This window comes from Gigantopelta aegis, chromosome 15 (assembly GCF_016097555.1).
Source record: "Gigantopelta aegis isolate Gae_Host chromosome 15, Gae_host_genome, whole genome shotgun sequence".
Classification (NCBI taxonomy): domain Eukaryota; kingdom Metazoa; phylum Mollusca; class Gastropoda; order Neomphalida; family Peltospiridae; genus Gigantopelta; species Gigantopelta aegis.
This window is the reverse complement of record NC_054713.1, coordinates 24,346,675-24,363,215: the sequence shown is the minus strand read 5'-3', so window position 1 is coordinate 24,363,215 and position 16,541 is coordinate 24,346,675. Positions and strand designations below refer to the sequence as shown.

The following is a 16,541-nucleotide window of genomic DNA, read 5'->3' as shown; positions in this document are numbered from 1 at the left end:
TAGCCCCTTTCCACATTAACTGACTTAATTAACAGTTAAATTGGTGTTGATCTGAACAAAATATAATCGATTAAACAGGACTGTTAATGCTGACTAGTTAAAACGGTGGTATGTAACCACGTCTCGGCAGGGTGGGATGTAGCTTAGTGGTATAAGCATTCTTTGATTCACCTAAATGACTTGAGATTATCCCCCTCCCAACCAGTGCCCTACCACTGGCAAATAAAAGGCCACAGTATGACCTATCCTGTTTATGGGAAAGTACATATATAATATACAGGTTTTCTCTTTCTCCATCAAATGTCGAAATATCTGCTATGTTACAGACAACAGAACTGCAGTGTGAGCTACATGTACATAATACACAGAAGCAATTTATTGCTAAGAGTTGAGAACTTATACAATTACAGAGTACAATCAACAATGCTAACTCGACTCAACCTGGTGTATTTTTCAAACGACGCAAGTCTACGATAAACATTGCACCAAATGTTATTACAAATATGTGGATCCACCCATTATATTGCACAACTATTAAATAAGATTATATTAAAACTGGCAATGATTAAAGAAAATAACTGACCATCTTTCACCATTATTTCACCAGAACTGGGTTTTTGTGTAGGTATGTGTGATTGGTATGCATGCAGGTGATTGTTTACATTAGAAAAACACTAAATATAGTTGTTATATTGACTGGATATAGGGAATAACTGGCTAAGCCTCGCTGCATTCGCCATTCGTCCTGAGCAGGAAAAAGCCGATATCTTAAGACAGTAACCAGTTATTTCTTTTATCCTGCAATCCTACAGGAACAGTCGGAAAATCATTATTTATTCCATTTTTGTGTATGCAAATCAAGTATCGTCAACCTAGCAAGGCTTTTGCTATATGACGCCATACAAGATACATGACGTCATTCTTTATAAGACGCTAGCTACATTCTGTCACATTCAAAAAGCGTTTCTAAACTCCAATTCATAAACAAACATACAAGTTTTGCATTGTTATCGAAAAACTAAAATTTATTTGCATTTACTGTATTAAAACAAATGATTTAAAGAGTATGTTTATTGAAAATTTAGTCTGAAATACTCTAGTCGAGTCGGGCTTATGTCATGTGACCCAAAAATATAGAGATTTATCTAGTTATATCTTGACCATGAATACAGTGATTGTGGGATAAATGAATTTATTAATGCTTCATACATGTTATTTAAACAAATAATTAGATTTTGTTGTCAGGACGGACAATTTGTTTCAATTATCGAGCAAATTATCAAAGCTGAATGTGCTCAGCTGCCAGTTACCAATATATTTACTAGTAGAAACGAGAACGCCCCAGAAATTCAAAGTCAACCGTCAGTATAATCCAAATGAGAAATATGCAATCTAATTATAAAGTTTATAGTAAAGTTTCTTCATAAAATCCTCAATGTTATGCGACGTGTTTATATTTCTGTAAAAATTCACTAACAAGTTATATTTAAAACAGGAAAGCTAATAACATGAAGTTAAATATTTAGGGTGCTTTTATTTTTACTTGTTAGAGATACACTTATGTAAAAGGTGCACTTAAAAAATCCTTTGCTGCTAATCTGTAACATTAGCCTAAGGTTTTCAAAATCTAACCCATTAACATTTGGAATGTAATTATAATTGAATACATAAATAATTTGAGGTGACATTTTACAATGGGAACATGTAATGTTTGTCACATAAGTCCTGTCTGGGGCCAAAGCAGTAAGTAAGGATGAGAGTGTTATCCACTAGTACTGGTCTCAGTGGTGTAGTGGTTAAACCATCAGACTCAAGGCTAGCAGATCCTGGGTTCGCCTCCCAGTACTGGCACCCACGTAGAGTGAGCTTAACAACTCACTGGGAAGGTGTAAGGCTACACTGGCTTCTCTCTCTCTCACTCACTGTTCTGGACAGACAGCCCAGATTGCCTAGGTGTGCCCAGAACAGCGAACTTGAACCTTAATTGGATATAAGCACGAAAATAAGAATAAATGAAATGTACACTAGTTGAGAATCATAATACTCGTGTTCTCACAACAACCTACTCATTTTACACTGTCAATGTTCTACATAACTTGCTGTACCTAATCTAAGTACCTAGTGTTCTTGACATGCACCAACATATTAACTTGTACAATTACTAGTACACATAATAGACTAACAGTAATATTGTTTCTATCCCATGCAATTAATAATAAACTGTCTTCCTTTTTTAACAAATCAAAATACACCACAGTGAGTTTGACCAATCTAAATACAAACCAACTTTGTCGAACAAAGTTACTGTCAAACAGTGTTCCTAACAATCTTCATCATAACATGGACCCAAATTTAAACACGTTTACAACTGTAATATTATAAATAAATCTTGACAACAATTTGTACGCTAAACTCGAACAGTTACAACAGGAGCACTTTTTGTGAAATAACACAAGGTCCATTTATGCTTGTCTACAGCTAATGTGATTTAATCTCCTCAGCATCTCGTTTCATACAGCCCACTGCGTCCAATGTATCGCACCCACTTGATAACATCGTGGTCACTGTAGTTCATCTTTGATTCAAATACCTTCAAGTAACGAACTTTGAAACCAGATGGTGCAAAGGGAACCTGCCAAAAATAAACAAAAACAAAATGAACAAAACAAATCAACCTGAATGATTTTTTGTAGGTTGAAGCATGTAAGTTAATGACATCATAGTATCATAGAAAGAAATGATGTGCTCCGAACAAGCTTCAGAAGTGATCTTCCAACACATGTTCAAAACAAAACTGATGTCTTACACAGGCATATAAGAAACTACCGAAAAGCTCAGGGATATTAGTAACCATGGCTCCTGTTTGACAAATAATTTTACTTCAAAGTTTTATCAGATTCTGCTAACCATATCTCCAGTTTGACAGTTCATAGATATGGGTAACCTTGACTCCGGTTGGACTGATAACTTTACCTCAAAGTTCATGGATATGGGTAACCTTGACTCCTGATAACTTTTCTTCAAAGTTCATAGATATGGGTAACCTAGACTCCTGTTTGACCGATAACTTTACCTCAAAGTTCATAGATATGGGTAACCTTGACTCCTGTTTGACCAATAACTTTACCTCAAAGTTCATTGATATGGGTAACCTTGACTCCTGATGATAACTTTACCTCAAAGTTCATAGATACGGGTAACCTAGACTCCTGTTTGACCAATAACTTTTCTTCAAAGTTCATAGATATGGGTAACCTTGACTCCTGTTTGACCAATAACTTTACCTCAAAGTTCATAGATATGGGTAACCTTGACTCCTGTTTGACCAATAACTTTACCTCAAAGTTCATGGATATGGGTGGTCGAGTCCACTTCTTCTTGTCACTGGTGTTGAGGAGTTCTATCTCTGCACTAAGCTGACACTCTTTCATTCCTCCCATCCTCTTAATCCTGTAATAACATCAAGTACAACATTTACAATCTGTCTCAGAGTTATAGCCATAAATCTTACACCACAAAATACAAAAACCCCCAAACATACATCAATCAAATCAGAATTGAAAGTGGGTTACCCGGTACTGTACCAAATGTTGTTGTTGATATTTTAATATTAAATTATGCATAGCATAATAGTGTAGCAGAGAAACTTTAATATAGAGGGTTTTGTGCATTTTATGGTACAAGCATGAAATGTGGCACAATGAGTACCATAGTGATAATTTTAAGATCAGGACCCATCTTAAAGGTCACATATATTGACCTTGGTGGCCATTTTGAATGTTACTATATGTGAAGACTATTTTTGTCTATTGTAGATGCCATGTAGCCTTCTATCAGATTAATAAATGCAGTTTAAGTTAGCAAACTTATTTCAATATGTTTAACAAACGTATAAATGAACTGTTAACAATTTTAAGATGGCCTCCAAAATTCAAAATGGCCACCAAATTTCATATTCTGTCATAAAAAGAACCTTTTACTACCTATTGTATCCATTTTTTGTTTTGCTAGCAGATGGATTAGTTCAGTTTAAGGTTGGAAACCTATGTTAATTTGATACAAATTTTTATAGAATGTAAATATCATAAATAACTTCAAAGGCAGTAAAAAAATCTAATTCAAAATGGCTGCCAATATCCAGATTTAACTGGTTGAGGTTACAGCTCTATAGTCCGAAGGGTCAATGTTCCGAAGGTTCAGTAGTCCGAAGGTTTATAGACCCAGTGGCGGATTATGCTTTAGGTAAGGGGGGTTTCTGAAACAATATGTAAATTTTTATAATTTAAGGAAAGGAAACTATCATGTTTTCAGTAACATTGGGGGTTAGGGGTAGGTAGGCAGACTTTTTTTTTCAATTGTTGAGCATGAATGAGGGGACGAGATGCTACACACATCGACATCAATTTAGATCTACATGGTGGGGTTGGGGTTTTTTTAGCCAGGGTCGAGTTCCATGCAACTGGTAAACCCCCATAATCTGCCCTTGAAACCTAACTATAATCACGAAGAATGGCAAAAGAACAGTGCCAAATGCACTAAACAAATGTGAATTCTTTATAGTGATCACCAAGCATAACTATGTGTAAAATGTTTTAGGCAACAGCGTAAGATGTTATCACACAAAGATATGATACATGTTGGATATCAATTTAAAGACATCTGATTGGCTTCTTAAATATCAATCCAAACCAACCACTGTCTGAGATTAAGGCTACACACGTCGATTCCTGTTCATCAGATGACGTACTTGTAAGTCAACAGTGTATATTACGTAAACGCAAGCGCCATATATAATTTGGTTCAAAATAAAGGTGCAGGCCCTAGTTTCAGCACGTATAAATGGACACTAAGTTTAGTTAATCTACAAACATGCAACACATTTATAACACAGAGAAGCTAAAGTTTGTAGTGTTTAAAGCCCCAGTCACACTGTCAGGTATTGAGGGCTAGGTATTACTACTTTCCCACCCCTACAGATTGCCAAATTTTTGCCGCGTTTGGTATATTCTACATATATCGAAAACCCATGCTTATTTTGAACATGTTCAAAACAAACATGGCTGGAGCAATTATCGTTACGTATATAGACGTATGTAATACGTTTTACTATGTATATTGCCATTTTACTACATTTTAACAACGTAGTAATACCTAGCCCTCAATACCCGACAGTGTGATTGGGGCTTAAACATGAAAATACCGTCAAAAAATAACTAGAGATTGTCTCGATAAACATTATAGACATGCGTTTTTAGAATTATGAAAAATTTATTTTGGGATTTTACTAAAACCTGGATAACCATATCCCGGATGACAACAACCACTTTAGGTATATAAAAGTGAATAATCTAAATAATAAAATGTAATTTAAATTACCAAAAATGGCTTTAATAGTGAACATTGCGTCGTAGTGTTTAAAAACTAGGGTCTGTCACTTTAAGTTCTATTGTTGAGTGCTCGCCTGAGGTCTGCGTCGCATGATCGAAGCACCTCGATGGATCATATCAACTGACTGGATTCGAACCAGTGCACCACAACTGGTCAAAGGCAGTGGTATGTGCTTTCCGCTTTCCTCTCTGTGGGAAAGTGCATACAGAAGATCCCTTGCTGCATTAAGAACAATGTAGCGAGTTTCCTCTGATTATCAAATGTTTGACATTCAATAGCCTCAAACATAATAATACGAAATATTCAATTAGCGTAATATCAATCTCGTGACTGGTATACAAAATCCAAAATAGGCCTACAGGGACATTGTTTTTGACTCTTAATAGGGAAGGAAGGAAGGTAATGTTTTATATAATGACACACTCAAAACATTTTATTTATGGTTATATGGCGTCGGATACACAGCTATTGAGAAAGGAATCCTGATGTCGCCACTTCATGGGTTACTCTTTTCGATTAGCAGCAAAGCAGTTTTTATATGTACCACCCCAAAGACAGGATATTACATACCATGGCCTTTGTTACACCAGTACTGGAGCACTGGCTGGAATGAAAAATAACCCACTGACAGGGATCGGTCGTGCATCAAGAGAGTGCTGTACCACTGAGCTACAACCGGGCCCCTTATTAATAGGGCGACAGACAAACATAAATAACGTGGTTTGAAAAACAAAGAAGAGGTGTGCTTGGAGATAGCATAGTCCCCCTCCCCAGACAACGCCAATGTTGGCTCCTTAGGTACGGTTTGAAGCAACTCTGAAGCAAAAACGTTTTGTAATGATCATTCATGTAGTATTTTCTGTTTATCCAAGAACATTCTACAGTGGTCACAATTTAAACGCTTGGTGATAATGCTATTAATCTATAATTATATAAATAATATAACAAAAAGAATGCCTCTTTTAAGAGTGGATATTTGAAAACATAAGCCACACCTGGATAGGCCAGTAGTATAATACATGCCACACCTGGATAGGTCAGTAGTATAATACATGAATTAACAAAAAGGAAATGTCGGTATTTAATTAAAATAACTTTATTAAAATCCAACAGTTAAAGCTCCTATATCCGGTTTCCATGTTATAATGTTGAATACCAATGCGGACCCTACATTGCACCTTTATTACACTTGTTCGTCTTCACTAACAACGGATATCGTCAAAAAACTACTATTCAATTCGCAAGACGTAAAAGTGCAGTTATGCCTGCATTTTGATTTAGTAATCGATGTTACAACATGGTAACCGTATACAGCATTTTTAACTGTTGGATTTCAATAAACGGAGTACAGTGTTTCAAATCAATGAACCTTCAGACTACCGAACCTTCAGACTACCGAACCTTCAGACTACCGAACCTTCAGACTATTGAATCTTCGGACCATTGAACTTTTGGACTATAGAGCGGTCCCCGATTTAACCAAGCATAAACATAATTTCTATGGCCTTCTGACTGACAAATTATTTGAGTTACATTTATTAAACTGACATTACTATGATGCAAGAATAACTGATGATGTACATACAGGTATAAATGAAAACTACCAACACAAACATATTGTAATTCGGCACCTAACACTATACAATCAGTTTGAAGATCTGCTTAAGCACGTGCCTACACCTAGAAATCTCCTGAACTGACACAGAGTAGGGCATCTTTTAACACTGCTTCTGAACATTTGCAGAGCCCACAACATCCATTCTTATCACAGTATATCAGTTCATAACACAATTTTGATGGTGGTTCAGAGAGCCTGCCATTCAGTGAAAAGGAATTGGCAAGATGTTGGTCTATACCCAGTCAAAAGGAATTGGCAACTGTGGATCAGGAGACAGATACATATTCCAGCAGCCACACTAGTATGGCCCACATTTCATTAATGCATGCAAGTTTATCGATACAGTTTATTTACGAAGGACCTTTTCCAGGGGTCGAATTTTAATTTTTGGGGGGCATGGCAAGTGTTGCCTTCAATTTAATAACAAAAATTAGGGCACAAAGACAAGTTGATGGAGCACCAGGCAAACTTTTCCTTCAAAAGACGGATATGAAGGCAACATACTTTCTATCAAGTTCTGACAAAGAAGGATTATATATTATAATTAATTAAATCTGTATACAGTAGAATCTCATTGGCTCGAACACTGTCGGTGCATCAAAGTCTGTTCGACCCATCGGGTAGTTCGAACCATGCATTCGGCCGTTGTCGGGTGCTTCTGTAACACACAAATCATTCGGACAACCTCGCATGTTTCCCTAAAACTGGCTGGGCGAGATGGTCTGATTGACTCATGAGTTGATTGGATTTTACTTGCAAGGTTATTCATCTAACGATTATCGCATTACAATTGTCTGTACCTGAAAGATAATTATCGACAGGTGCTAAATAAACAACACGATAAGCGTGAAAGGGTCGACGAAAAAATTATACGTAAATTATTTTTTATATTTCTTCGGATAGACGTAGCCGTTCGAGCTAAATATGTTTAATTTTACAGTTCGGACCAATAAACTGGTTCGAGAGAAAGCTTCTGTTCGACCCTAGGGGTATTCGACCAATCAGCACCAAAATAAAGGGGTTTAATAGAGAGAAAAATCGGGACTTTGTTCTTGGTTCGAGAATACCGGTAGGTTCGACCCTTTGAGCGTTCAAGCCAATGAGATTCTACTGTATTTATAAAAAAAAGTGCAATGTAACTATATTTTTGAATTTAAAAAAAAGTCATGAAGTGATAATAAAAGTACCTAACATTATTATAATATGGTAATAGTAAATACATGATACAGGTATTTGTATAATCTCATGTCTAAGACTCTTATCACTTAAGTTTAGTTTAGCTAACGTCAATGATTTGTGTGTTAAATAAATGTTCATCTATTGTATACAAGTAGATACTAGTACTACAGACTTGCTGAACCAGGGCCATAGGAACAATATCTGGAGTGTGGAGGCACAATCTCTAGTGAGAGGGCCACAGTGTTGGTGGGTGGGGGGAGCACAAGCTAGATTTTAAAAAGAGTAGGACAAAACAAAACAACCCCAAAACAATGTACACTTTTGTCCTCATCATTGTATTTTATTATTTTATTAACAAACAATGCTAACCACACTTATTCCGAATATTTATCAGGACAATATGTACTGGTGCTCGACAGATTCATAATTTGGCACAGTTGCCTTTACTTACTTTGGAATTCCTGTCTGTCACACACGTGACGTCACACAAACGTTTTCAAACAGCATTTATTACCCCAGCGGTCACTCATAACTGAAAATATTTTCCATATTTTATCAGTGAGAAATATTCTGCACTGGTCTAACGGACATTAGAATTGGACAATTTGACACTTACAAACCAATGACCTTGTCGGTACTAAATATAACGTCATCAGGAATTGGCAAAGACATACAATGACGTCATGTAGTTTAAAGAGTTTGTGTTTACGGCTCTGTTTTTGGTGTTAAATTCATAACAAAATGTCATTTTAATGCACTTCATTATAGATTTTGTAGCAGAATAAAGAGAACTTTTGTTTTTGAAAATTATCTATAAACGTGATTAAATTACAATTATAGCAATTCTCACAACAGTACGTAAAGTGGTTTTCATCGTTTCTATACAGGTTGGCCTTCTGCATGTGTGTCGAAAATAAAGGCTTTCAAAGAAAAAATAGCTGAAGTAATAAATAGAATAACAAACTCGGTACCAGTTATTATCAAATTTATGTCCGAGTGAAATTATTTCACTCGGGACATAAATTGATTATAACTGGTAACTCGTTTATTATCCTCTATTTACGTCATAAAATTTAGAGCAACATGCATTTTGCTTCAGAAAAGATTCAACAGAAATGTTTCTAAAGTATGTAGTCCAACTAATGAGCGATAAGCAGCATATGAATATGTAAATGGGCTCTTGGGGAATCCTCCACATTTCCGATACGTTAATGCTGGTTTTACTGCTGAAAATGGATTTGATTAGCCAATCAAATTTAACGTTATATGCAAAGTGAATTAGAATTTTCATTTCCATCGACTTGTCACTAATAGCACTGTCATGTGCACTAGCTCTTCAAATAATTCAGTGATTTCAGGGTTAACCAAGCAGTCTTCTTTCCTATATCTGCAAATAAAGACACACTGTCACAGGGTGTAAAATGTGGAACATTGGAGAAGTGACAGATTTCCTTGGGCCAAAGGCAGCAGCTACATGTATTTCATGCATTGCTATGAACATGAAATTTCCAGCAGTACCAAACACCATCCACAGTTCATAAAGCTATATGCTGTTTATTGTTGTTATCGCCACCACTACATTAGTATCAACTGTATGCACCAAATGTTTCTTGTAGTTACTCTTGACAGCATATGCTATAAACAAAAACAGACAGGTGTTGACTTCCTCGTATGACCATTGCATTAGGGCTGCCAAGTTAGTTGATGTCAAAGAGCAAAACACATTGTGCCCACCAGTTGCATTCTCTTCCTTGGTCTCTATTTGTAAAAGGGTAGTATGGTTTGACAAGTAGCTTAACAATTCTGTATTAGTTTTGTCCATGAATAACAAATGTTTCCAGTTCATTGGCATACCTGCAGTTGGAAGAACTCATCTACACAAACCTTTGCTTTTCATTTGTGTTTTTAACTGACATCCCAAACAATGTCAATACGTGTGGTATTCTCAAGCTGCGCCGACACCTAGGGCATAAATGCCTGTTCATCATACTTGAAGGAGGTCTTTACTGCCCTGAATTCAGTATTTGGACCACAGTGGCACCTACCAGACATTTTGCACAACCCAGAATATTTACCACTTGTTCAGTGAAACCTTTTAAGAGCTAGTGCACATGGCAGATGTCACTAATGACAAGCCAGTGGAAATGATAACAGTGCATTGTTGTCTTTACGTATTGTAGAACAAATAAATTCGGTAGAATCAATGATGCCCATTACTATATTTCTGGACAAACAGTTGTTTTATCGTATCACTGATTCTTGACTTGTTTTGAAATACATAAGGACAACAATGCACTGTATCATTTCCATTGACTTGTTATTAGTAGCATCTATCATGTGTGTTTATATCTGTCGATCCACATATGCCAATTCCTTCCGACTGGAGTAGACCAACATCTTGACTTAGTGACACAGCACTTACTTCCATACAATGGCGTTCTCGCTGGCTTTATACTTGGCCTTGCCCTTCATACAGATCACCTGTACACCACTGGTGTTCAGTGGGGTTGGAATGCGTACCTGTGTAGATACAAAGCATATACCACTGTGATAATAATATTGTTCATTACCAATACTGTTTAATAACATCTTTTGTTACAAATATCTTGGTGCTAAGTGAAGATGGCATGCATAATGTATACATAAAAACAACACTTCAACAGTATTATTTTATACATATCTGTGGTTAAATTACTTTTTAACGAAAAGTTTTTGCTACATTTTCCCCATTAGCAGCAAGGGATCTTTCCCACATACAAGACAGCACATACTATGATCGTTGTATACCAGTCGTGGGATACTGGCTGGGACATGAAAAACCCAATAAAGAATGTGTTTATCTAATGACGTCATTAGCTTTCCAGGTGTTATTTTCATTTAATCCCGGAAAAAGAATATAATTAACCAATCACAAGAGTGACTGTCATCGACCTTAGATGCTGTTCCCTTTTAATAACACTACTATAAACTAGTAACTTCTTACTATAAGTGAAATAGTTAAGTTTTATTACTAAATCTATCAAATATACAGTTATATGTGAAGATGATCAGAATGATATGGTTTACAAACCTCCACTTTCTGTGCTAGGAGTGATGGCTTGAAGTTTGACTTCACTACAACTTTCACCTCCATCTTATGGCGGCCAACCTCACGAACAAGAGGAATAACTCGGAATGGCAAACTAATATCCTTGGTTGTTCGATATCTGTTTAAAAAGAACAGAATATAATTAGTTATCATATAACATACACATCCTATCTTCATTCAAAATAATTAATATTCAGAGTGTGTAAAGTATTTGCACACCAAAAATAATACTGAAAAAAACATGTATTGCTTGGCAATGAAAATTATTCTTGTCAGCATTGTAATTATTTTTACATTAGGCACTACCAGTATCTGTCAAAATATTACTCCCTATCAATTTAATAAAATGTTACAAGATGAAAACATTTTTTAAATGTTTTAATAGAAATAAAAAGCTTGGTGTGATCAAAAAATCAATCCTCTGGGTGGGGTTTTTATCACCTGCAAGACCATGAGACAACTAATCGATCACAGTCAAGACCATGAGACAACTAAACGATCACAGTCAAGACCATGAGACAACTAATCGATCACAGTCAAGACCATGAGACAACTAATCGATCACAGTCAAGACCATGAGACAACTAATCGATCACAGTCAAGCACCTTGAACATCAATGAAGTATAGGTTGAATTTTAAAATTTGTACATGGGAAATTCAAGAGACTGTGTGACCTATACAATTTGTTTTTAACCGGAGTTAAGTACCTACATTGTGAGAGAAAAACCCCAGGTTATTTTAACTCTGCAATCGTACCAGGGTCAGACTCCGCTTTTATCTGGGTCAACTTTAGCTCTACTTTTATGTTCCTGTGTAGATGAATAACCCAGGTTAAATTGAAGTGTCTATATATAGCAGTTGTGGTGGTTACTTCTTAACTTCCTCTTGTAATAGATCATTAAAACTGCGAAAACTAAAAATCTAAACGATAAACTAAAGAGAAATATACTGATGATAAAGAAGAACAATGTTTTCTTCACTTAAGAAAATGGAGCACCACTAATACATCATCAAGCAATTTTAAAATGCAATGATGTCAAAGGCCAGATGTTTTAACCGGTATTTATTTTAATGCGTTTTGTAGATCAACACAGATTTAACCTTGGTTATATTTAACTCAGGTTAAAACACAGTATAAATATACAGGTAATAAGAGTTATTAAACTATAATGTGTTTCAGCTGAAAATATTTAACTTTTTTTTAAACAATTTGTTCTATATACATGTAATAACTATAAAAATGTTTATGAATCTGACAGATTGCATTAGAATGTATGTTACAATGAAATTTTAAAAGAAAAACAAACACCATAAACTCTATCTATGTTAGTTTAAACCTGAAGAGTAGAGTGACAAACCTCATGAGTTCGTATTCGCCGTCTGGTGGTATAAAGCTGATACTGTGCTCCGTCTCAAACTTGCTCAGTTTTACACACTGGTGAAACTGACAGTCATCAATAGCAATTGATGTCTTGCCACCACCAAAGTGAGTACTGAAAAACAAGAACTTCACTCCATTAGCCCGACTAAATTTGATGCTGAGATATGTTTCACTGGTTTTTCATAATCTGGTGGATGCTTCCTAAATATTGCTAGAGTCTTTCAACAAGAACATTTGGGATGGATAAGCATATTTCAGACTGAACAAGTAAAACTTGTCAGCCACTTGTCCTATAGGAGTATTAACGTAGAACCCTGGTATTCCCACCTGGTTACCTCTAAGTAACACACTGTAACTCAACTTTAAAACAAATCGTATTCATGGTAAGTGATCAAGAAGAAACAAAAATAGATGCAGGTTTTTAATCTAAAAACCCCTCTGCTGTCTATGGAAAACCAATCAGCTAATACGGCACTTAAACATACGCTCATAACATTTTGTAATGTAAGTGAGGTCATGGCATAACAGCATTCTTTTTACATCCAAATGTTTACACAACATAATAATGCATTAGAACATATTTATTTTTCTATGCCATTAAAGCTACTGCTTCGGATTTTACGGTAACAATCATTTCTGGTAATGTGTTGCTAAAATCACAGAACCAAAATTTTGTTTCCCATGATTATGATATGAATACGACTACTCAACAAAAATAACATATAAATAATTATTTTTTAAAAACAGTTTCCAATGGGTTCCCATGATCACATAGGACGGAACCGAAAATACATCATTTCATATTTATGAAACAATTGAGTCAAACAGAAATGTTTGTAGATTGTACATTTGTGTAATCAGAAGTGGCTGTAGAAGCAATATGCACATTGTGCAATCATCCCTGGATATTTTAGCCCATATGGGTAATAATACACTATCTTGTTCACTTGGCTATCATTGGAATGGTGCAAACAAGCTTAATTTTTGCAAGTCATTTTGCATAAGCATTGATAAAAATAAATCATCTTTGTCAAAAGAATACTGTAACCAGTTGGGTTTTTGGGGGGGGAGTTAGGGGATGGTGGTGGGGGTGGTGAAGGCATAAAACAAATGCATAGAAACCAGTGTTTTTCTGCATGTGAAAATGTTATCCATTCAATATCTGTCCCATGTGCTGTTAGACTAGAGATATCTTTTTGGCTAAAACATACCCCTGTAGCGGACAGAATATGGTTTGCATATAAGATTGTGCTACATAAAAATAGTGTTAATGACAGTGTTGTATGTTGAATCATTACAGTCAGTGGAAAACAAAAATGAATTTTCTTGCGTGATTGTTTAAATAAATAATATTGCTCCTGTACATACATGTATTACATAACCATATAATTTGTACATTGGAATAAGAGCACAACAAAAATATATTCATCAGCACGATTCATAAAATGAATCTGTTCCTTATGTATGCATATGCATGTATTTATATTAATAAGTAGTTCAGTTAAAAAACGAAACATGCAAATTTCATCCAACAACAAATGGTTATTCAAATCACAGACATTTAGCTACATTATTCTGTATACTACAGGCAGCAATGTACATGTGTCTGTGCACATACACGTCAAACAGTAATGAATAAATACAGGACTTTATTTTATGTACATGGCTATAAAAACTAGATGATATCAAATGTTTTAATTTATTTTCAAGTCACAGGTATCTGTACACAAAAAACAGCCGGACACTGGACAAAAAAAACAAATGACTTTGAAGGGTTTATAAAAGTAGTGGATTCATTTGTGATTTTCATTAAAGAACAGACAGGTGTTTTCATGCAGTGCTATAATCTGATTATGCTAGCGAACTCCCGTGACATAAGTTTTACAGACACCCCGAGACTCTTAAAGGGACATTCCCGAGTTTGCTGCAATTTTTAAGATGTTATCGACTAACAGAGACTTTTTAACGATTGTAGTTACATATCAAATATATTTTTCAGCATAAAATATTAGTGGCTGTATATTAAAACGTGTTTCTGATCGTTCTAATATTTGTACTAGGTTAAATTTCATTTTATTTACTACTGTCTGAACCAAATTGTTAACAACTACAAAAAATTACTCTCCTACCTTTAATTACTGTTACATTTCACCCAAATTTTGTCCACACACAAGTTGTGAAAAAACCATTAAAGTGACACAGCATATGAGACTAACGATGTCGCCAGTATCAACTTTGCTGAGATAGCATAGGGCAAAATACATGCAGTTTTCAGCCGTCTGCCATTTTGCTTTTTTATGGAATATTCTTCAAGAGGGGTGAAAGCCTCCAAAGTACGTGACATAATTAATATAAAATCAATGATCTTTAGTGGTATATTTAAACAAACAAAAAATAATTCTAAAAATTAATATGACGTCATCACATTTGCTTTTATATCATAACATGTTATGACGTTGCTAGATTAAGTCATATCCTTTCACCCCTCTTGGAGAATATTCCATAAAAAGTCAAAATGGCAGCCGGCACAAAATTACATGCTTTTTGCCCAATGCGATCTCAGCAAAGTCGATATTGGTGACATGGTTATCATCTAGTATGTGGAATCTATGTCATTGCAATGGTTTTTCCTAGATTTCTGTCTGGACAAAATGTGAGTAAAATCTAACGAAAAATAAAGGTAGGAGAGCAATTTTTGGTAGTTGTTAACATTTTGGTTCGGACTTTAAAAAAAAAAAAAATTCGTACGTACGAAATTATTTGAAGACAAAATCGAGTTTGTGCTTCTTACAAATATTAAGATGACCAGAAACACACTGAATATACAGACACTGACATTCTAAACAAAAAAATATATTTAATATGTAAGTTTAATCGTAGAAATATTTTATAAGTTGGATACATCTTACAATGCAGCAAACTCAGGAATGTCCCTTTAAACAGCTGTCAACTGAAGCACTTGAACCATACAACAGGAGTACATTAAATATGGACTATTACATGACATTGGGTATTAATATAATCTATCACTGTTTTAAGGTGTAGATACGGCCATTCCAACCTGAGGGACAAAATGTTTATTGTGAGGGCCTCGTTTTTACCGTACAACGGTAATTGATTCTTTTTCTGCCCATTTAATTACGGTAACAAAATATTAATTTTGTAAGCTACTGTTTGTTTATTCTTGAACAATTCATAACCATTTCACCTACAAATTCATTAAAATCATATGCCAAAACATATAGTCCACATTATGCAACAACATAAAATGTAACAACTTAACCATAAATATAAAATTAAAAATATTAATTTGCTTAAATATTTTTAAAAGAATGATCCAATGTGAAATGGCAACTTCAGGAATATGTCATTCAACAGAATTTTGAAGAAAAAAAATGAGTTATGACGTCAGTAGTTGTAAAACATGAGTTATGATGTCAGGCTTATCTAGAACCATGCAAAAGCTGGCTAATTCTATCCAGTGGGCAAGAAACTAAATTCTAGTTCAATCAAGTGGTAGAGGTGCCAGACAGCTGTGCTAGAAAAACAATCCAGCACACGACACTAGATGGTATTGTGTCATTTTCAATGGTTAATTGCTCTCATCATTTAGGTAGACAGCCGTTGTTGCTACCTGACGATTACGTCATTCTGGTAGCAATGGTAACACTGCATGTATTCCTTCTAGTGACAAGGGATAGAATGTAGCCCAGTCGTAAGGCGCTTGCATGATGTGCAGTCGGTCTGGGATCGATTCCTGTCGGTGGGCCCACTGAGCTATTTCTCATTCCAGCCAGTGCACCACGATTGGTATATCAAAGGTTGTGGTATGTGCTATCCTGTCTGTGGGATGGTGCATATAAAAGATTCCTTGCTACTAATGGAA

General features: G+C 35.3%; 1 protein-coding gene across 1 annotated transcript in view; it reads right to left on the bottom strand.

The window, feature by feature from the left end:
• Positions 1-1,024: 1,024 nt before the first annotated feature.
• Positions 1,025-16,541, bottom strand: part of LOC121389971 (AP-2 complex subunit mu) — a 43,992-nt gene continuing 28,475 nt past the window's right edge. Inside the window, exons 8-12 of the mRNA XM_041521654.1 lie at positions 12,633-12,767; positions 11,256-11,391; positions 10,608-10,705; positions 3,339-3,450; positions 1,025-2,632 (exon numbers count right to left, since the gene is read on the bottom strand). Of these exons, the coding sequence (XP_041377588.1) occupies positions 2,498-2,632; positions 3,339-3,450; positions 10,608-10,705; positions 11,256-11,391; positions 12,633-12,767 (616 nt within the window). The 3' untranslated portion in view covers positions 1,025-2,497. The remainder of the gene's footprint in view (positions 2,633-3,338; positions 3,451-10,607; positions 10,706-11,255; positions 11,392-12,632; positions 12,768-16,541) is intronic.